General features: G+C 48.2%; 1 protein-coding gene across 1 annotated transcript in view; it reads left to right on the forward strand.

Moving 5' to 3' along the window:
* Positions 1-20,171, forward strand: part of CLMP (CXADR like membrane protein) — a 39,782-nt gene extending 19,611 nt beyond the window's left edge. Inside the window, exons 2-7 of the mRNA XM_008636904.2 lie at positions 11,558-11,715; positions 12,349-12,550; positions 13,335-13,502; positions 13,754-13,876; positions 15,396-15,537; positions 17,090-20,171. Coding sequence (XP_008635126.2) covers positions 11,558-11,715; positions 12,349-12,550; positions 13,335-13,502; positions 13,754-13,876; positions 15,396-15,537; positions 17,090-17,384 — 1,088 coding nt within the window. The 3' untranslated portion in view covers positions 17,385-20,171. The remainder of the gene's footprint in view (positions 1-11,557; positions 11,716-12,348; positions 12,551-13,334; positions 13,503-13,753; positions 13,877-15,395; positions 15,538-17,089) is intronic.
* The last annotated feature ends 506 nt before the right edge of the window (positions 20,172-20,677 follow it).

Below are 20,677 nucleotides of genomic sequence, written 5' to 3' on the forward strand. Positions count from 1 at the left end.
TCACATTCTGAGCTCAGCTATCCCACAGACCACCCAGGCTGGGGGAGCTGGGGTTTGGAGCTCATCAGGGAGACCCCTCCTCCCTCATGGAGCAGCTGCCTGGGGTGTGACCAACTGTGGCACTTCAGGGACTTCTCTGTAGTGGGAGAAGAGCTTCCCGTGCTCTTTTGGGGCAGTTTAGAAGTTGCAGTGAAAGCTGAAGGTTTAAGGAGTGGGGTTTCACTCTCATCTGTCTCTGACTCCAGACTTGGAGCATGTCACAGAACAGAGCAAATTGAAAGGGATTTCTGGCAGTGCCTGGCTCCAAGCAGGGCCAGTTCACACCAGCTCAGCCAGTCCAGTTTGGAATAGTCCCAAGGATGCTGATTCCACAACCTGTGGGCCCTTATTCCAGTGCTTTGCTGTTCTCATAGCGAATCTTTTTCTTAAAATCTGACCGGGATTCCCCTCTTTAGGACTTCTCTCATCCAGCTGTGCACCTCTGAGAAGTCTGGCTCTGATTCCTTTAATTTTCTTGTTCCCTCTGTCAGCTTTACACATTCCCCCCTGAGGCACTGCAGGTTTTCTTACACAGATTGGAAAGGACAGAAGTGAGATCAGAGAAGCTGCAGCTTGTCCAGGGAACCAAACTTGTGCATCAGGGCTTGAGGTTCTCTTTCAACTTGAGCTAAAATATTGTCCAGTTTTGGGCTCCCCACAGCGAGATAAATACTGGGATGAGTCCTGCTAAGGCCCACAAGGATGATTAAGGGACTGAGTGTCTGCTTGGAGCAGGACTTTGGACCTCTTGGGAGGTTCCTTCTGACCTCCTCTGTCCTGTGGTTCTAAAGCATTTGTGGTAAAACTGAGATACCAGGAGTTTACAGAGGGTGCTACAGGTATTTCCTTGTCCTCAAAAAGCGGCTCTGAAAGATGATGTTTTGATCAAACAAAACCCACAGCAGCTGTTCCCAAGATGGGAGCAGTGCGGTACAGTCTGGTTTTGTTGTCTCCAATGCTTTCCAATATTGATTCGACCTCAGCTTTGTGATAAGTCAGGGCTGCTGATAAAACACTTCTTGGTGTTGAGGAAATCAGTTGGTCAAGCTGTGGTAGGGACCTCAGTCTGAGTCAGGACACAGGAAAAGCCGGGTGATGGTTCCAAGGCTTGGGAGATGGACTGGAGAGGAGGGCAGAAACCCAGCCCCGGTGGTGGAGCTGGTCATGGGTGCCCCCATTCCTCCCGGCCTCACTTCTCCACCTTCCCCTGACCTTTCCAGCGTGTTTCCTGATCAGATGCCTGACCTTTTCACATCCAATTAGCAGAACACTTCAACTGTTGCCTGAATCCCATTTTCACCCTCCTCCTCCCTTCCAAGCCCCTCTTCCTGCTCAGCATCCTGGAAACTCCGAGCTGGCTCTGTGACTCTGTGCTGTAGCTCTCAGTCAGGGGCTTTTTTTTTTGCTCTCAGCAGGCTGATCCCCAATTCCTGTCCTTCCAAAGGGCTCTGCCTCTCCAGCCTCACTCGGGGCATCCCTCTCTGCAGGGAGGGCCCTGTGCCAGGGAGCTCCTTTGCTCTTTCCCAGCAAAGGTCACTGGAATATTTGGCAGGCGCGATGCTCAAAATCTTCTCGCTCGGGGTTCCCCCCAGCAACAGCCCTGGGCTTTCACAGATCTGGTGGCTCTGCAGGACCCTTGGTATTTGCAAACATGAAAAATCTGTGTAACATCTCAGCTGCTGGCAGGGGAGCCCGTGGTGGGCAGGGAGGAGCATCTGCTTCCCTCCCTGCCCCATCCCTGCTCCAGAGGCAGCCCCGGCACATCCATCCCTGCTCAGGTGTTCAGCTGTGAGGGATGGAGCTCTCTGCCTCTGGAATACCATCCCTCTCTGTCCCCCTTCCCAACAGATTGCAGGTTTTATTTTACCTCAAGGAATAGTGAAGTTTTATTTTCGGTCTTCCCACCTGCATTTTTGACAGGCTGCTAAAATTGGAATTGAAAAGTTGTAATTTGAGCATCTTTCTGAGGGAAGGGAAATGGAGCTGCTTTCTGGTTTAGTCCTTATGCCTTTTCCAAGCATCTAACTTGGTGACTTAACTTGTGCTTTGAACTTTTAAAGATCAGGATTTTCGTACATCTACACTAAAACTGAAAAAGAAAGAGCACAGCTTTATAAGTAAAAAAAATCCCAAAACCAACCAATAAACATGATTTGAAAAAAACAATAAACATGATTTTCCAGATGTTTTTAAATCTTCCCAAAAATTTGACAGAAGCAAACCAAAAATTAATATTTCTTCATTTTCTTAGACTGTTTCCTAGGCTGCAGCAGTGTTGCTGCACTTTTTATTGTGTATGATCGTGTCCTTTTTAGGTTTGTGGTCTGTTGTCAAGTGGAATGGCACCAGAAGTTGGGATTTGGCCCTTAGCTCCCAGGCTGGAACCCTGTGGGGAGCAGAATCCCCCTCAGGCTTTTGTCTCTGGCTCTTGTCACTGCAGGAGCACACCTTGGGTCACTGAAAACAAAAACATACACATATATATATATATATATATATATATAAATATTCAGGAATCTATCGTACTTGGTGTCAAATAGCATTTCTTTTTTTCCTGTGTCTGCCTTTTCCTGAATTTCAGGATCCCTTGTGGCAGCTGTGCAGTGCTGTCAGTTAAAAGAGCTGCCGTGCTCCCCTTTGGGAAGGGAGAATCCTTTCCAAATACTTTTAAAGTCAACCCACGTTCTCAGAAATACAGTGTTCAGTCCAATCCTTGGCTTGTAAGTGTTATTGGGAAGAAATTTGGGATCATTTGGAGCACAGGGCCTCTCCAAACGCGAGGTGAGACCGCGCTCAGTGCACTGTGAGCTCACACGGAGTGTGCAGGGCGACAGTGAATTCCCTGTGTGATTCCAGCTCCCTAAAACGCAGCTGGGTGTCTCTTCCAGCCTTTCCAGTGGGGTTTGCGTTCCTCAGTAATCCCCACTGGCAGTGCTGATTCAGAAACTGGATTTAAAACTCCACCTCCACTCTGAGAGCTCAGTGCAACGTCCAGATGCTGCAAGCCCTGCTAGGAGTGGAAAAAGTGAGAGGAAAGATGTTCCCAGTCTGCTTGCAGCTGGCACAGGGCTGTGCCAAACTCCAGGGAAAGTGCAGGCAGGGATCTGAACCTCAGTGATAAGAATTCAAACCTCGATCCTTTATTTTAACGTCAGGTTCATACTAAAGCCAGTGAAAGATGAGCATTAAAGAATGAGGCATCTTTAATTTTCTTACCTCTGGATTAATACAAAATAATTGATCCTGCCTACAACAGGACTGATAAGAAGCTGCAAACATCTGGATTGGCAGAGTGTGACCATCACTACTCCGGAGTGAAGCTGCTGCTGCTCCTGGTGCTGTGCAGATTGTACCTTGGCTCCACCCCTGAAGTGTTGCAGAGTTTAATGTCTCCCTTACAAGACTTCTGGGGGTGCTGGGGAGGAGCTGCTGCTGTTCATTTTGTGCCTTAGGGCAGCTGTGGCCGAGGGTTTGAGGCTGAGTGGAGATGAAAAGTGACAGGGTGTTAATACATTAGGCATTCATTTTGTATCATATTAGTGGTGCTTGTAGTGGGTAAGTGAGATGTCATAGCCTGTTACGTGCAATTATGAGCCCACAGATGAACATCCCGTGGAGGTAACGGGGATGTGCTGAGCAGGGAGTGAAGGCTGTGCCTTAAAACTCTGCCCAACCCTGCCGGGAATGGGATCTGAAGGAAAGCTGCAGGGAGGGATGAAGTTCCCCCTGTGAATACCTTGAGTTTCCTGGTCCCTTTTTTGGCAAGTTTAGAACAAGCTGAATTTCCAGGACACCAAGCAGCAGAAAAGCACAATCAGTTCACCGCCTGCTGATTAAAATCTTACGCCTTGCTGCAAAGGGACAAAAAAAACGGAGAGGGAATCCTCATCACAACATTTTTATTGGGAATCCTTATCAATCTCTCAAGTCTCTTCCAACCTCCCCAATTTTCAGAGTTAGCTGATGCAACCTTCTCCTTGGATTTCAGAATGGGTGAGGAAAGATCTGATGGACAAACACTGCTTTGAAAACAGTTTTGTTGCTGTCTCTTTGGGTTTGTACTCTGGATTCTGCTCGGTGTCTGCCTTGGGCAGAGAACTTCATTTCTGTGTGCCTTCATTTGTGTGTCCCTGAACTGACAGCAACAAGAGATTCCCTGGGAGACGGAGGCCTAAGAATATTCCTCAGACAAAAGAAATCCTAGAAATTATTACTGAAACCATCTTCCTCCTCACGGTATTTTTGAAACCAGGCGGAAGGAGCGGAATTTCTGATGTTTAGGGATGGAATGTTTAGTTTTCTTGCTTTCAAAGCTTTAAGGTACACAAAGCAGCACAGAGATGCCTGGAAAGAAGGGGAATATCACACAGCCATCGGTGCTTCTTCCCTCCAGGAATCTGAGATCTGCACTGACAAACTCCCAGCTGCATCACTGAAGGCTTGGCTGAGCTGGTGCTAGAAACAGGAGACACCTGGACTAATTCCCTGATAAAACTGCCTGGACCAAAGGCAAAGGGATCTCACACATTCCTGTGCACGAGCACTCCGTGAACCACTGAATTGGGAGATGCAGTGCTAGTGCTTTGTTTTCTGTTCTTGAGTCCTCAGGGATGTAAAGCCAGAATCTCCTGCTTGCACTGGATTTTTTTAAAGTGCAGTGAGAGAAAGGAAAGCACATCCACAGCTGCTGGCTGCCTGGGAAGGTCCTCGGCTAATGGAGTGCTTCAATGCTTTTTTTCCAATATTCCCAAGCCTCTTTAGACTTTGGATCCAATGTATGTTGGTGCTGAAAGTTAACTCTGGCATTTCAGGGACAGAATTTGGCCTTTTTACTGTAGGTAGGATTTTTAGTTGCATGTGGTCGCTGGGCACTGAAGGATTAGTTTTTCACTTGTCTTTAATCCACAAAGGAACCTTAAATTTTCCCTGAGGAATATTGAACCCTCGCTGCTGGAGGCATTTGATGAACCACCTCACTTAGACACCAGGAACAGCGCATTTACTCCCACAGGGCGTGCACTGATGCTGTGCTGGTGAAGCCATCCCACATCCCTTCCCTGGCTCAGCCAAGATTTCCAAGGCAGGACTGGTGGGCGCTGTTGGTATTTCTGCAGGTAAAGCATCACCAGCCCAATTCCAGCCTGCTGTTGGAATTCCTGCTCAGCTGTTGCAAACCTCTAAAAACCAGAGGCTTTGCTCTGTGAAATGTTGGTTTTTTGCTCTCCCTGTGCCTTCCTCACTCCTCTGCAGCCTCAATTCCAAACGCTTCACGTCACCACTTGGAAACTCGGCTGCATGCAGAACTCTTCCCCTGTGCCTTCTGTTTGCACAGCCTCCCCCGGCCTCAGCACATGTGGCTCCAATTCCAGAGGCTCTGCAGCGCTGTGTGGATCAGCATGGGGCTGGGCTGACCCCTCTCTTTCACCACAGCCCGTTCTGGGGAGGGGGAGCCGCCTCTTATCTGGCCTTTTTCGTAGCTGGGATGCTTTCGCTTCACAACCGAATTCCTGCAACCCAAGGCGGGCTGCAGGCAGCGTGCTGGGGCCAGGCCTTGGTCACTGGGAGCACTGGAGCTCTCGGGAGAAGGCAACCCTTGGCCTCTGTGTCTGTGCCAGCCAAGGAATACAGAAAGCAGATGTCCCAGAGCGCAGCCTGCGCTCCCTTAATTATCCTCAGGAGACTGTGGCCGCCTCCAGCCTCTCCTCCCTTGTGCGAGGAATGCAGCAGAGCTGTCTGTAAGAAGACACTGTTTGATGTTTGTTTTGGCCTGAAATGCTGTCGGGGTAACTCTTAGGGCTGGTGTGGTCTGAGCATGAGCGGGGGTGTCAACCTTTCTGGGTTCTCCTCATAACTCCAGGATAAACCAACACAGCTTTTCCCTGTCCCGCTTTACCCGCAGCAGAAACTGGGGAAGAGAGTCCAAGGGGACATAAAAGCCTTCGTGTGCCCGTGTCTGTCATCACTGCTGAACAGCACCAGTGGGGGAAGATGTTTGGTTTCTCAAGAGTTTAATTTTAAGGCCCACTGAGCCTTAAATACTTGAGTGTGGAGCTCGTCTGCGGTGTGTTCAGCACTCCACTGGTTTAACTCCCAAGTCACGCAAGCAGCCCTGCAAGTTTGACTCAAGATGTAATTCCTTGGCCATAAAAGTCGTTGTCAGCCTCCTGCTCCGGCAGCTAAAATTCTCAATCTGCTGATTGCAAAACACTCAGGTTTTTCTCGTTAGCACTGGATGGGGGGCAGGCTCCTGCTTTTTCGTAAGGAAACTTAGTAAATCATTTCCTACAAGACTGCAGCAAGATGAGACTCCAACAGATGTGAAATGTCTTAAATTCCTGGCATGAGGGAGTGGTTCAGAGCTGCAACATGGCAGGCTGTCCTGGGCTTTTTGTTTTGAGCTCCCAAACATATTATCCCTGCATATGCCTAATTTAGACACATTCTGTTTCCATATACTTTGATTTTAGCACCAAATAGCGAGGCAAATGCAGGATTATTCAGCTGAAGGAATGCTCTGGTGTAGCTCTGTGGATGTTTATTCTCTCTGAGCTGATTTAAGTAGGAAGTTACTGCATATTTGGATTATTTTTACTAAAATGAAGTATTTCAGCAGTTCAGGTCCAGCTGAGAGCAGCTATAACATGGGATTTCTGGATGCGCTGAGGTGTTTTTTCCAACAGCCTGGATTTTGGGAAGAGTGTGTGACTCAGGACCACAGGGACAAACATTCCTTCTCGGAAGGATCCCATTTCCAGTCAGAGAAGTGAGGATGACTTTTAGGAGTATCCCACAGAACGATGCACTGGAGAACTCATCTGCAGGGGACAGTTCCTGTTCCAGGGAGGACGTGATGTGCCCTGACACCAGGGCTCGTTCTGTTCCTGTCCCACCTCCACCCAGGAAACATTTTGATCTTAACGAACAAAAGCAGGCAGAGCACCTATCACAGGTGAGCTGGGAATTGTTTGGACAGGGTACAAACTGTGTGTGTGGATACCACTGGAATTCCTGCTCTTGCTGGGGGTGTGGAAGAACGTTTCCCTCAGCAGCAGATTCCGGTCGTTTCCTGAGTCACTTCCGACGTCTGGAGCTGCAGGAAAATTACAGGTGGCCTTTCTGCTCCTCCCTGGGCATCAGGGCCTTGGAATAGTCTGTTGCAAATGTCGTCTTTGATAAAAAGCCAAAATAAATTATAAAAAGCGTTGCTGAAGGACAAACTGCACAGATGTTCCTGAAGAAGCTGAAATTTTTGAAGTATGGATATTCACATCTTCAGTGAGCTTGGTGTAGGTATGGCTTGGGCCATAGAAACGATTATTATGCATTTCTTTTATCCTGATTCTCTGAATCTTTTCTAGGCTGTTCCTCCTAATTCCAGCAGTTAAGTGATACAGCACAACTTATTACTTTTTAAATAGTAGCATCTATTTTTAGCATTGCTCCCTAATTCAAACCTTCTGAACTTAATGAAAGATTTAAGTCTGGAAGCTCTTTAGCTTTTAGGATGTGAATTTGCCTACAAATAAAAACGTCAGCAAAGCATTTATTTTCCCTTTGATTCTGCTTGTCTGGTAATGTATATTTGATGTTGGGATGTGTGTGTTTGTGGACATGTAGCTGTAACGGGTATGGAAATGCTCTGGGCTTCAGCACAGCACGGACATGAAAATGTGGGAGCCTGGTAAGGATTCAGGCATGAAAACACTGCTTGGGATGGACACAATTTATAAGGCCAAATAGAGTCTTGGTGTACTCAGGATTTGCTGCTTGCTGTGTTGCAAGGGCCCCTTCCCTCTACACCCATTTCAAAGGGCTGATTCTGCTGAAATTCAAACCCTTTTATGACATACACTCACAATGAGAAGCCCTTAAAACGTTGAAATGAGTTCTGAGGAATTCCTCAAGACTGACATCTTTGCATGAGGGATCCAGGCTGTTGTCCGTATTCTTTTTTTCTAATTTAAACTCTGCCATGTGTGCAAGGCAGAAGGGGCTGAGAGGGCGAAAAACCCCTTTGAGTCCTTCCCCTGCTCAACCCGTGCTCATGTGGGCACTGTCTGGATGGCTTGGGGCTTGATTAAAATCTTTGTTGCTGTGTTTTCCCTGGAGATTTAAGCATGGGGAGGGATGAGAGGATGGTTGTCCCTGGTCTGCAGGGTGTGGGGTGAGTTATTGTCCTCGGAACAATGGGAACAGTCACCCAGGGTCACTGCTCCTCCCCTCTGCTGTGCCACCAAGCCTGGCACTGCACCCAAAGCCTTCAGGCCAATGCTTCCAAAAGCATTAAAAAAAAAAAAAACAAAAGAGTTGGCATAAGCAGGAAAACCAATCCCACCTCCTCCTGGAGTCATGGGACGGGAGCTGAGTAAAGCCAAAAGCAGCGATTCCTGAATTCTTCGCAGCACAAAGAGCTGCCCACAGGATGTGGAAAGGGGAAGAGGGTTTTTTGGGTAAGAACTGTGGAGCCTGCATAAATGTGGCATTGCTTCTGGATGGGATTTCTGGGAAAATCATCCCTTTTTTCATCCATTGTCTGCAGGATCCAGCCCTTGAGGCCACCCAGGGCTGCGGAGCTTTATGAGGGGAAGGTTTGGAACAGCAAAGGGATGCCAGGGATAAATCCCTTTGCAACCCAGCCCTGTGCCTTGGCCAGTGCTGCTGGAAGGGGCTGGCCACGAGCAGATGTTCCTCTGGCAGCCTTTTAGGTGAAACTTCAGCTGGGGAGGGACGGAAATGGTTAAAAGCATCTCATTTATTTGGCCTGTCCTTGCAAGGTCTCACCTACAGGAACACCGACAGCTTCGGGGAGCGTTTATTCTTCTTTGGACAATAAAACCTTGAAGCCCCCTGCATCTGTTTCCAGCTCCTTTTTCTCTCATGTGCCATAAATTCCAGCACATATCCAAACATAAATCACCATTTCATCCCTGTTTGCTGCAGCGAGACCCTACCCAAACTAGGGAAAATGTGAGATTTGCTCATGTTGAGCTCTCTTGGGATGTTTTTGTGGGGAATTTCTCTACCTGGCCCTTAGGTTGGGTAATTGTAAGAGGCTGTTTTGAGCCTCCTTTTGATCAAACAGGTGCAGGTGACTGGAAGGAAATAAAGTGAGAGTCCTGTCTAGAGAACCTGCAAAACTTAAACTCCTTTGGGAGTTTTCAGGCATTGTTAAAGCATTAAAAAGGATTAAAGAGACAAATCGGGGGGGGGGGGGTTTTGTAATAAATTATTTTTTTTTTTATCTAATAAGATTTTTTTTTTTTCTAATAACGTTATGGAAAAGTTTGCATGGTGTGTGAGAATCTGGTTATTGGTTCAGTGGTGAATCAGCTCCGAATTGTTGCTGATTCTTGGAAAAAGTAAAGGGTGCTATAGGAATCTGTCATTATTCCACTGGATGTCTCCCTGGTTTTTCTCCCCATTCACATGATGAGATTATAGGCACAGGACTCTTCCTTAAATCCACAGATATTTCCTGCGAGCAGCAAGAATTAGGCTGAGGTGTGAGCCCTGCTACACCCAGCGTGTTTAAGACAGAAAGGAATGAAAATGCTGTCATAATCTGGCAAAAGATGTATCATTTTACATTAAAAACCTCACCCAGGATTAAGTTTTAAAACCCAGAACACCTGCGAGGTTCTGCACAAACCCTCAGAGCTCCACAAGGCTCGGGAAATGTTGCAAATGTCGTGTGAATGTCCCTGTTGTGGTGCCTAAATTAAAGTTATTGATCAGTGATGTAGCGAGTGTCAGTGCTAATGAGGGCAGCCCGCAGCAACGTGGGCTCCAGGGAAAAGCTGGATTCGTCCTGGGCAGGAATTCTAATTGTATTTGGCAGATGGAGCTTTGAGACCAGCGAATCCAGTGATAAACTGGATTACTTTTCCCGTTAAAGAAAGCAGCTCATGTGGCTGAAAAGGAGCTTTCACTGCCAGCAGTTCCGGCAGGGGAGGAGAGCTGAAGCTTTGGCAAGGCTCCACCTGCCTTAAAATTCTGGGTATTTAATGCACGTAGTAGGTGATAACTTCTGCTAAAGTGTTTGGGAAGGATAAATGAAATACCAGAATCTCGGGGGCTGAGGGATGGTCGTGGTGACTCAGAGGAAGGTCTGGGAATGCGAGCAGGAACAGAAGGAATTTTCTAAAAGTTGGTCCCAAAGAAACGAGGAAAAAGATGAGGAAGCATCATGTTGGACGTCAATTTTCCGTCTGTTTTTCACTTGCAGGTTCAGGATCCGCTGTTTAAATAGCACAAAAGTATATCATTAGTATGTAATAATATAAAAAGTATAGGAACAAATCCAGCCTGGGCAGCTGGAACCTCTTGTGCTGCTGCTCTGCCACCCCAGGATTGTGTGTTCAGTCACACATGGGACTTCCCAGTGCTGGAAACGTCCCCAGTTTTCATCAGTTTCACAATATTTGGCCCAGGAAGCAAAACACTTCCTCCCACTTCATTTCACAGGGAAAAAAAAAAAGAAATGGTTTTAGGGTTTTGTCTGGAACAGCAAAACTTTAGAACAACCCAAGTGCCCTGTGAAGATTCATACCCCAAGGGCAAACGGCATCGGTGCCCCACGGAAATTTGGTTGGGAAATTCTTGATTTTGACCTGGGGGATCCCTGGCCCCAACGCCTGCCACTTTCCCATTCCCCTGACCTTGTGAGTCAGTTTTAACTGAATTTGGACTTTCCACGGTGGGTCCACGTTTACAAGTCGGAGATGGGCAAAGCCAAGGATCGATGGCAGATTTTTGCTCAGTTTCAGCGCGGATGCAGATAAACAGTGCCTAACGTAGTGCTGGCTGAACATCCCATTCTCCTGCGGTGCATCATCTCCTGGGCCAGGTTTTAGGGCGGTAACACACGTTTTGGGGGATTTTGTCTCGCATTCCAAGGGCTCTGCTTCCCTCTAGTGGGTCCGCTTGGCAGTTTCCTTTTCATTTCTTTTTTAAATCCTGACAAACCGTCTTTGACAACTCATACTTTTTTCGGACGTTGCTATCCAAAGATACTTCCCAACCCTATTTATTCCACGCTTTCCTTAAGTTTAACCCTCTTCTTCCCAGGCTGGTTTCTTATTGCTGAAATACACGAATATCATCTGGTGTTAGGGAAGGGACTCTGGTGTTAAGGAAGAGACTCCAAGCCTTTGTCAGATATAGGGATATAGGGATAAATCGAAGGTCTTCTGGGTGGAAATACTGCTTTTGAAATCAGGTAATAAGAGGTGAGGGCAGAGCTGGGGAGGTTATCTGAAATTTGGAGTGTGCAGAGGGTGTGGGTGCCGCTCGAGCACTGACAGCTCCGGAGTGTGAAGCCATCTGCTCCTGCTTCAATCTCAGTGTGAAAATGCCTGGGAACGTAGAGCTGTCTCCTTAAATCAGCTGTGATCTGTGCAGGGAGTCGAGCTGGGGGGTTTGCTTGGATGCTGTGGAGAAAACAAGGAAGAATCCAGCAAAACCTGGCTTAGCAAACCGCACCAGAGACGCACCCTGAGCACTGGCGTTTGTCTTCCAGCTTCCTGTTCTGTTTGGCTCTGCGAGGCTCAGACCGAATTCAAGAGAGTGGCTGAAGAAAACGTGACCCTGCCCTGCCACCACCGCCTGGGGCTGCTGGAGCAGGGCAGCCTGGACATCGAGTGGCTGCTGCACATCTCCGAGACGGTGCAGAAAGCGGTGGGTTTGCTGAGAAAATCACTTTATTTCTGCCTTCACACCACCAGCCCTCGATTTAACAGCACTCCTGTGATGATCTTTGCAAGTTATTCTGATGATGAGAGCAGTGTTTAGAAAACAGAGCTGATTCAGAGAGATTTATAACGTGTAGAAGTTATTTGATATCCACGTGTGTTGTGTTACAATGGAATTTTTTTTTTAATGTAGTCAGTCTTCATTAGATAAAGCTCAGAAGTGCCCTTCAGGCTTTCAAAACAACCTTGGGTTTCGCAGGCCCAGTTTTCGAATCCTTGGTTTCAGTACAAAACACAGTAGTTCAGTCCTTATAAAAATTAGGTCTGCAGTGACTTAAAATTAGCACAGCCAAACCCACAGCCTGCTTTGATGTGTTGTGGCATAAACTGCTGCCTATTTTGACACTTGTTTAAGTGCCCAATGTAAATCTCCAGCATAAATTCACTTTTTGCATCATTCTCAGGGTAGGAACCCAGGTTTGCTTTCCCACCCTGCCCCAGGCTTCCTGTGTGACCCTTGACAAGTCACTTAACCGTGGTGTGCAGCTCCTGGAAACGCTTGGATTTGTTGTTCTGTGTGAAAATAAAATGACAACTCGGTGTTTGCTCTGCTCCTCAGGTGATCACCTACTCCGGGGGCCGTGTTTATGATGACCTGAATGAGGAGCAGAAGGGCCGTGTTTCCTTCACCTCCAACTTCCTTGCTGGAGATGCATCCTTACAGATCATCTCCCTGCAGTCCAGCGATGCAGGGAAGTACATCTGCAAGGTGAAAAACGCTGGGCAGTACGAATGGGCTCGCATCACCCTCAAGGTTGTAGGTAAGGAGAGTATATTGTTCTCCCAAAGGGATAAAAAGAAACCCAGACTCACTTCCTGGGGAGAGATTTGTTTCAGCGGGGTATAAATACACAAAGACACCTCCAGATCTAGTGTCAGTGCCCAACTTTATATCTGCCTTGGCATTTTTTGGCAAAGGACAGGCCAGAAGAAGAGCCTGAAGAACGGTTTGAGGTAGGTGTGATTAGCTGCACAACCATTCTTTCCAAATGATCACTATGATCTCATCACCCAAAGCAGGCTGATATTCTATCTCAGCTGACCATCACCCTGCCCAGACCTGCTGCTGGGGACTGGCAGTTCATGTCCCAGCCCCGCAACCCGACCCAAGTCAGTGCAGGTGACAAACAAGCAGCTGAGGTTGGCATTTCCCTTCCCTGATTTCAGTTTATTGCTCAGCTTTTCACACACTCCGTGATCCCGTGGAAGAACCCTGCGGCCTGCCAGGCGCTGTGGGGAGAAGGAAGAACTGGACAAGTAAAGGGAGGGAAAGATGTTCTCCAAATTGTGCCTGGAAGAGGAATGTGGTGCTAGAGCTCCACTGATGCAAGCGGCCACGAGGCAAAGTGCCACAGAGTGGTGGAATGACACTGCCATGGCTCCTCTGTGGGGTTGCAGCTGAAGTCCCCTAAAAACCATCGCTGGTGTGATTCCTTAACTCATTCCAGGGAAGGCAGCCCTTGGGAGCTGTTTAAATGCCAAAGGAAGGGCTTCCACTGAGCAAACTCTGCTGTGTTTGCATGACCTGTCTCCTGCTGCTTCTAGAGAAACCCTCCAAGCCCAAGTGCTGGCTGGAGGGGGAGATGCTGGAAGGGAAGGAGCTGTCCCTGCAGTGCCGCTCCGCCTCGGGCACTGCCCCCATCTCCTACCGCTGGCAGCGCATCAGTGAGGAGGACGAGAGAGCCGAGCACCTCCCGCCCAACGCCAGAGTCAGTAAGTGGAGCCCTCCTTCCCTCGGAGCTCTGGGGTCACTGGGTGGTGGTGACAGTGGTGCTCAAACACTCCTCCCACTTCTGCGGCTGCACCTGGGGGGATGCTCCACCTTTCTCCCCTTCTTTCCCCCTCTGCATTGTTCTGGAGTTGATTTGACGCCACAGATCAATTTGTGCCTCTGTGCACTACCCACAGCTGAAGTTTCTTGGTGCATCTGATGAACCCCAGTGGTGTTTTTTCCCATTTTCCAGACATTTCTAACCCAGGGCAGGTCCTGCGGAAGAACGTGACGCAGATGAGCACGGGCTTGTACCAGTGCATGGCCACCAACGAGGCGGGGCAGGAGAGCTGCGTGGTGCAGGTGACAGTGCAGCGTAAGTACTGCCCACAGCCGTGTCCCTGCTCCACGTAGGACACGCTGCTCCCAGCTCTCCCACCTGGAAAACTCTGCACCTTTGCCCTTTCATACTCTAATCGCATAAAAATACATATCTCTATTTATTGCGCTTCTGATTCGCACTGCAGCCCTCACCTAAAACGGTAACAGCATCAAAACCTGAGCCCAAACGATGTTTTTATCACTTTAGATGGGTCTGGGTGTGTTCGAACCTTTGGTTTTCAGAATGATTCAGGAAATACAAGCAGGGAAATTGGTGAGTTTAGAGGTTCTTCTGACTGGAGTGATTGCATGGGGTGACTCCCGGGTATGAATTCTCTCTCTGGATATTCCATCACTCCAAATTCCGTACTGATTGCACTTGGGACAGCAAAATATCTAAAGGCAGTTGGAAAGGCTGACTGGATTTTCGCAGGATAAAAAGTAACTTTTGACATAGTTTGGTTTTAATGGGGATTTAGCCATTTGTGTCCTGAACAGCAGCAGTTAAGATCTCCTGATTAACCCACCAAGGGTGTGTCAGCTCTCGGCAGGGTGTCCTTTGCATCTGCATACCAGGAAAAGGGTGGAGTTTATCACCCAAACCCCAACAATAGAGTTGAGCAGCTTTCCCAGCTGGAACTGCTGTGATAAGACTCCTAACAAAGAAGTTTCGTCTTGGAGATTCCACAGCTTTGGAATTTTTCTGCCCAGCCGAGCCTGAAATAACTGGAATATGGAATAAGGAAAACCGGTTTGCCTCAGGCATGTGAAGTAAAAGCGCCCAGGCAGCTTTAACGCCAATTGAAGTGAACTGGTTTAAAACCTCACTTGGCTTTGCTAAACCCTCCGTAGGGACTGAGCCTTAAGGAAACAACTTTCAGCCAAGCCCAACCTAACCACTGTTAGCAGAAGAGGTTGTCATAAAGCATCAACGAAGGGCCCACAATCCATGGGAAATGTTCTCTCATGATCTTGGCTGGTTTGGATGAAAAATGCCCCGCACAGGATGATCTTCCTTTCCTCCTTTGTCTACCTCAGCCAGGTCACTTTTCCCCCACATTTGAATAATTCGTTCTCAAGTGGGTTGTAATCGTTCAAAGGGAGTTGAAGGGGGGAAAAAAAAAATCCTCATGGGGAAACATTTACAGATGAAACATTCTTCTGCCTCTGGGGCGCTGCCTGGTGCCGCGTGTCACACGTGGGCTGTCCTGCCTTTGTATTTTCTGTGGGTTTGTGCTCTTACAAGGGGATTTTGCCTCCTTACTTCATCACTGCCCCACAGCTGAAGGCACAGCACTTGTGGTTTCACCTTTCCAGAGGTGATTGCTTCACTCGCTGTCAGCTCAGCTTTAGCTGGAGAAAAAACTGGTTCAACTTCAGTGCGGAGACACGCCTAAAAAAATAAACTACGACGTTCTGTCCCGAGTTACACCCAGTGCTGGGAGGTGTAGCGTGGACTAGAACCTGAGCACACCAACAAGGGTTCACCAATACATTTGTTTTTTGGACAACAGATGCACAAAATATCGGCATGATCGCCGGGGCAGTGTGTGGAGTGGTGGTGGGGCTCTCCCTGCTTTTCCTGGTGGTGAGGCTGACGATAAGGAGGAAAGAAAAGAAGAGATATGAGGAAGAGGAGGCACCGAATGAAATCAGGTAACGCCTTTTATTTAATCCCACCTCCCCCACTCCCTTCTCACAGTTTCACACGTCTTTCCACCGCCGTTTTAAGTAACTGTAAGTAGCTTTAAGTGTCTTCAAAGGTTGTTCCAAAAAGCTTTTAAAGTCTTTCACCGACAAATTTCTTGATTGTGAGAATCCTTGTGATGAAGACTTTCCAGAAAATGATAGGAAAGTCCCCCTCCTCCCCCCGGGCGAATTAGCACAGACCTCAAACAACTGTTTTCTCTCACATTTGCAATTTCGGTATTTTGAAGCATTTGCATATTCTTTTATGGTGTTCAATTAAAGCTTAACCGTTGTGGTTCTGAGAGGGTTTGGGGGTGGTTTTCTTTCCTTCTTTCTTTTCTCTTTTTTTCTTTTATTTTTCTTTCCTTTCTCCCCCCCTCTTCTTTCCTTCTTTCCCCTCTTCTTCCCTCTTTTCTTTCCCCCTTCTCTCCCCCTCTCGTTCCCTTCATTTCCCCCTTCTTCCCCCATTTTTTCTCCCTTCTTTTCCCTTTCTTTCTCCCCTCTTCCCACCTTCTTTCCCCCTTCCTTCCCCCTTCTTTCCTCCTCCTTTCTCCCTTCTCTCCCCCTTTTTTCCTTTCAACTGCAGCTTCTGTTGGACCCACCATGAAGCTGACAGCTTCTCTGAGCCTTCCTTGAGCCTTTTGAACAACTGTTCCCCTGGATTTAGCTCCGGGTGAGCAACACCCTGAGCCGAGTGCGGAGGGGAGCAGGAGCACTGGGAATGCTGACTCCTGTTCCTGGAGCTCATCTGTTCCCTGCCTGGGGCCTGGCCCCTGAACTCCCCTAAGCAGAGCTTGGGCTCCAGCCAACCCGGCCTAAACTCCTCAGGAAGGAAGGCGCTGGAAAGATTTATTTCCAGGAATGAGTTTGAGCTGCTGCCGCCCTCGAAGAAACAAAACCCTTGATCCATCTTTGTGTCTATTTGCTGCCTGGCCTCGTGTGACATCTCTGCGCCATCAGGCACCTCCGTAATCCCTGCAGCTGCTGATTGCTCCAGCACAAAGGCAGCCTCTGCTGATTTCTTCCCCTTTTCCCGTCTCCTTTGCTTTCTCATCTTGCCTTTTCAGTTTGAGCCTCACCCTCTTGTATCACCCTTTCATGCCTGCCTGTTACCTCCTCTCCCTCCTTCTCTCTCTCTTTCTGTCAGGACCCAGCTCTTGCGCTTCTTTCACTCCCCACAGGGGTGGTTTTAAGTGGAAGAACCGGTTCCAGGCAGTCTTGCCCAGGCCATTTGTCGTTCTGGCTGAGGATTACAGAGCAGACAGCTCTATCTGCGCTGCCTGCTCCGACACTTGGCGTTCACTGCACACGCACAGAGCTGTTTGTGAGCAACGTGTTTATTCCAAACCCATTTACCAACAGCTCTGCGGGGCAAAGGGGAGTTCAGCCCACAAAGTCACACAGCACAGAGTTCGGACAGTTTAAACGCAGGCTATACCCTGGTGGTTTGCAGAGGGGTTCAGTGAGTGTTCCCGTTCTCTCCGCGTGGTGTTTGAGCCCTGTGTGTGTTCCCTTGCAGGGAGGATGCAGAGGCACCCAAGGCCCACCTCGTCAAGCCCAGCTCCTCCTCCTCCGGCTCCAGGAGCTCCCGCTCGGGTTCCTCGTCCACCAGGTCCACAGCCAACAGTGCCTCCCGCAGCCAGCGGACTTTGTCCACCGAAGCCACTCCCCACCTCACCCCTCCCCAGCACAGCCAGCGGCAGGGGGGCAGGAAAGAGACGGAGCCAAAGAAAGTCGACTACAACAACCTGGTGAAGATGGGAGTGACGCCGGTGATGGTGCCTGCCCAGAGCCGGGCGTTCCAGACCGTGTGACTGCCCAGCGAGTGTCCCCTGTCCAGAACAAACACCTCACACACACCACCAGCCACGTAGCGATCGTTAGGGTAGCTAGTTCTCTTCCTGGTCAGCTTAATCTTAATCACTTGGGATTATTCACACCACGAGAAGCCCTCCCACTCAGTTCTCTCTGAACGTCTTGCAGCACACTGAGGTTCTGATACGGAATTTTCTTTTACTGAAGAAAGATAAGTTGGAGGGAAAAGGGAGCTTCTTTTTAAATTATCTTTTTTTTTTTCCTCTCTTGAAAATGGAACACTGAGCATCTAAAAACTACGACAGCAAAGCGCTGTACGAGTGAAAAGAAGCCAAACCTCAGGATTTTTTAAAAGGGATCAACAGAGGCTTAAAGATGCGTAATATTCCAGCGAGGTTTTGTGAGGAGGGAGAAGTCTCTTGGACTGGTTTTGGAGAAGTTTCTCAAAGATGTATTGTCTTAAGTGAAGATTTTGAGGCTGAGGGTTTCCAGCCTCAAAGGGAACTGACAGGAGCTTCACATTTTCTGCATTCAGTGAAATACTGGAGGCTGTAACTAAAGTGGAAATGAAAGGATCACTCCCAAAGAACAAGAGATGCAGTATTAAGGTGTCTGAACTAAACTCTGTACTAAAAAGAAAGGACCTTTTCTGTCAAGAAAACAGAGGTGCTTTAATTGCCAGAATAAACTTAACGATGCACCCAGAGATAGGCCCAGGAGCCTGACTCTGCTTTCGTGGGCAGCACTGCAGAGCCACGGGAGCCCCACTGGAGGGGTGCCCATGGCTAATGAGCCTTAGAGAGAGGAGAACTGGGCACTGAATCCAGCAGGGAGGCAGGGCCCCGAATGGGAAGGGCCACCAATGTACCAAAAAGCCTGGATGGAGCATTTGGAAGAGCTCTCAGCTATTGCCAGGTGGAGAATTGGCCACGTTTGGGGGGAGCTGTGCTGGAGAAGCCTTATGGAAAGTTCTTCCCGAGACTGAAGGAACAGCACTGCTGAGCTGACCCCCAGGGAAGGCTTGAAGGATTCCCTGACAGAGGAAAACACACCTGGGACAGGTAAACAAGCACAAAACGCTGCTTCCATTAGGAAACCTTTGTGTGCGTTGTCCCACTCCTACACCAAATGCTGGGCCACGTGCTAGAGCTGAGGCTGAAACCTTTAGCAAGACTCTTTAAAAATTGCAGGAATTGTAAAAAATATTTTTTGTGAGCAACCAGGATAAGCATTTCCAAGGAATATGAAGTTAGGAAAGGATGGGAGGTAGGGACAGATGCAGAGTTCTGTCACTGATATTTTCCTCTGAAGGACTTGGCTCTGACCACTGCTACACACAAGACACTGAGCTCGTAGGTTCTAGATTCCTGTATTCCTAGACTGGTGATTTTCTATTTAAAAAAGAGGGTGTTTTGGGGTTTTTTCCCCATTTGAGGGAGGGAAGGGGTTTCTCCAATTTGTGGAAAGAGCCTACAGAAGATGGATGAGCACAGAAGAACCACAGATGTCTAATTCTTTCACTCTTGGACTGTCATTAATCTCCCTTTCTGACTGAGACCCAGAATTCTAATTTCTTTACTTGAGATCTTTAACAACCAGATCAAAGCCAAGCCCTGCTTGGGCTACTTCCACATGGGAGATAGTTTTCAAACTTGCCCTACACCATGTGAGAACTTCTCTTCCTAGGAGCAGCCACCCATTTCCACCAGATGTACCAAAATTCCATTGCTTTCTCTACCCCAGATTTAACCCTTGGCAGGACAAATTCCTGATGCCATGCAAGGAAAACAATCCCAAGTCAGTTTTAAATACAGAAGACCTGCTATGAGGTATTTGACAAGCTGCTCCTCCCATGACAGCTCCTGGTGGTGGATTCTCTGTCATCTCACCCTGGATGCTCCGGGAACACACCCCTGGATCAGCTTTGTTTGAAGCAGCAGCTCTGTGTGTCTGTGATTCCCCTGCAGTTGCTCTTTTCCTGAGCCCTGAAGGCTCAGGCTCTCCAAAGCACTCCCAAACCACTCCAGAGCTGGGAAAATCCCAAGAGCAGGAATAGGATGGCTAAAGCAGCTTGTGGGTTCTTCTGTGGGTGCTCATTGTGCTTAACATTCCCTGTGCTGCACCTGAGGATCCTCACTCCTGCACAGAGACCCAGGAGTGCTTTTCCCGTGCATCCCTGAGCATCCAGGAGCTCCTCACCACAAACTGAGGGTGACAATTCCAACAGCTGAGGCTCTGGGGTAGTTTTGAGTCACAGCCCAGACTGGTAATTAGCTGAGAGAGGCTCTGCAGCCTGGAGGGAGGAGAATTTGCCCTGGCGGGCTTTCCTGGAGCGTTTGGGAATGGGCTGCAGGACACAGCAGCCCTGTCCTGCAGCAGAGAAGCCACTCCTTGTGCCGTGAGCTGTCTGATGGCATGGGCTGAGAGGTTTGGGAGCCTTGGGGAAGGTCAGTCAGAGGTGCAGTGGCTGAAACCTGGTCTGGGGGATCAATCCTGGCTGCTCCAAGCCCTGTCCAGGTATCAGCTTGGAATTTCCAAGCCCTGTCCAGGTATCTGCTTCCAGCCCACACATCAGGGATTCACAGGGAAGGGGAAATTTCATCATCCAAAGGGAACAGGAGAAAGGGATCACTCCAAAGGTATTCTATTTTCCAAGTTCCAGATGACCAGGAGCTGCACAAGGGAAGCAAATAAGCCAAACCCTGTTTTGTAAAATAGTGTATTAAAGCTTTTACTGTCATATACCAGCTATTACTTGTGTGATTAAATGCCTACCATGTTATGTAGCTTTTTGTTTCTCAGCAGCTAAACTAAGCTTCCATCTCTGCTACCTGCTATGATTGGTGTACTTGTACTGTGTCTGAACAACTCAGAGGAAAGCAAATATTTATTATTGATTCCTTTGAATCAATGATTTCATAACTTTTTTTTTTTTTTGTTGGTTGGTTGTTTTATAAATAAAGGTGCTGCAGCTGAAGTGCTGCAGCTCAACTCAACTTGTACCATTTTCTGGGATGTGTTTCATGCTGTCAAGCTGAATCCAAAGGGGGAAAAAAAGGATGAAGTTAAAAATACCATTTTGAAGCTAAGGAGGCCTGTGTGCATATTTGCATGGGAAGCGTGGGGAAGCTGGGCTTTTTCCTGGGTACTTTTCAGTCTAAATTAGGTGACATTTCACAAAAGATGCAAAACCCTGGGTGCATGGAAGTAAACGTTTTGTTTTCCATGTGGCCATTTCACCTGGGATATTTTGGCTGAGGATGCAGGTGCTGGAAGCCAGGGTGGTAAATAA

This window comes from Corvus brachyrhynchos, unplaced genomic scaffold (assembly GCF_000691975.1).
Source record: "Corvus brachyrhynchos isolate BGI_N302 unplaced genomic scaffold, ASM69197v1 scaffold46, whole genome shotgun sequence".
In the NCBI taxonomy this organism is placed as follows: Eukaryota; Metazoa; Chordata; class Aves; order Passeriformes; family Corvidae; genus Corvus; species Corvus brachyrhynchos.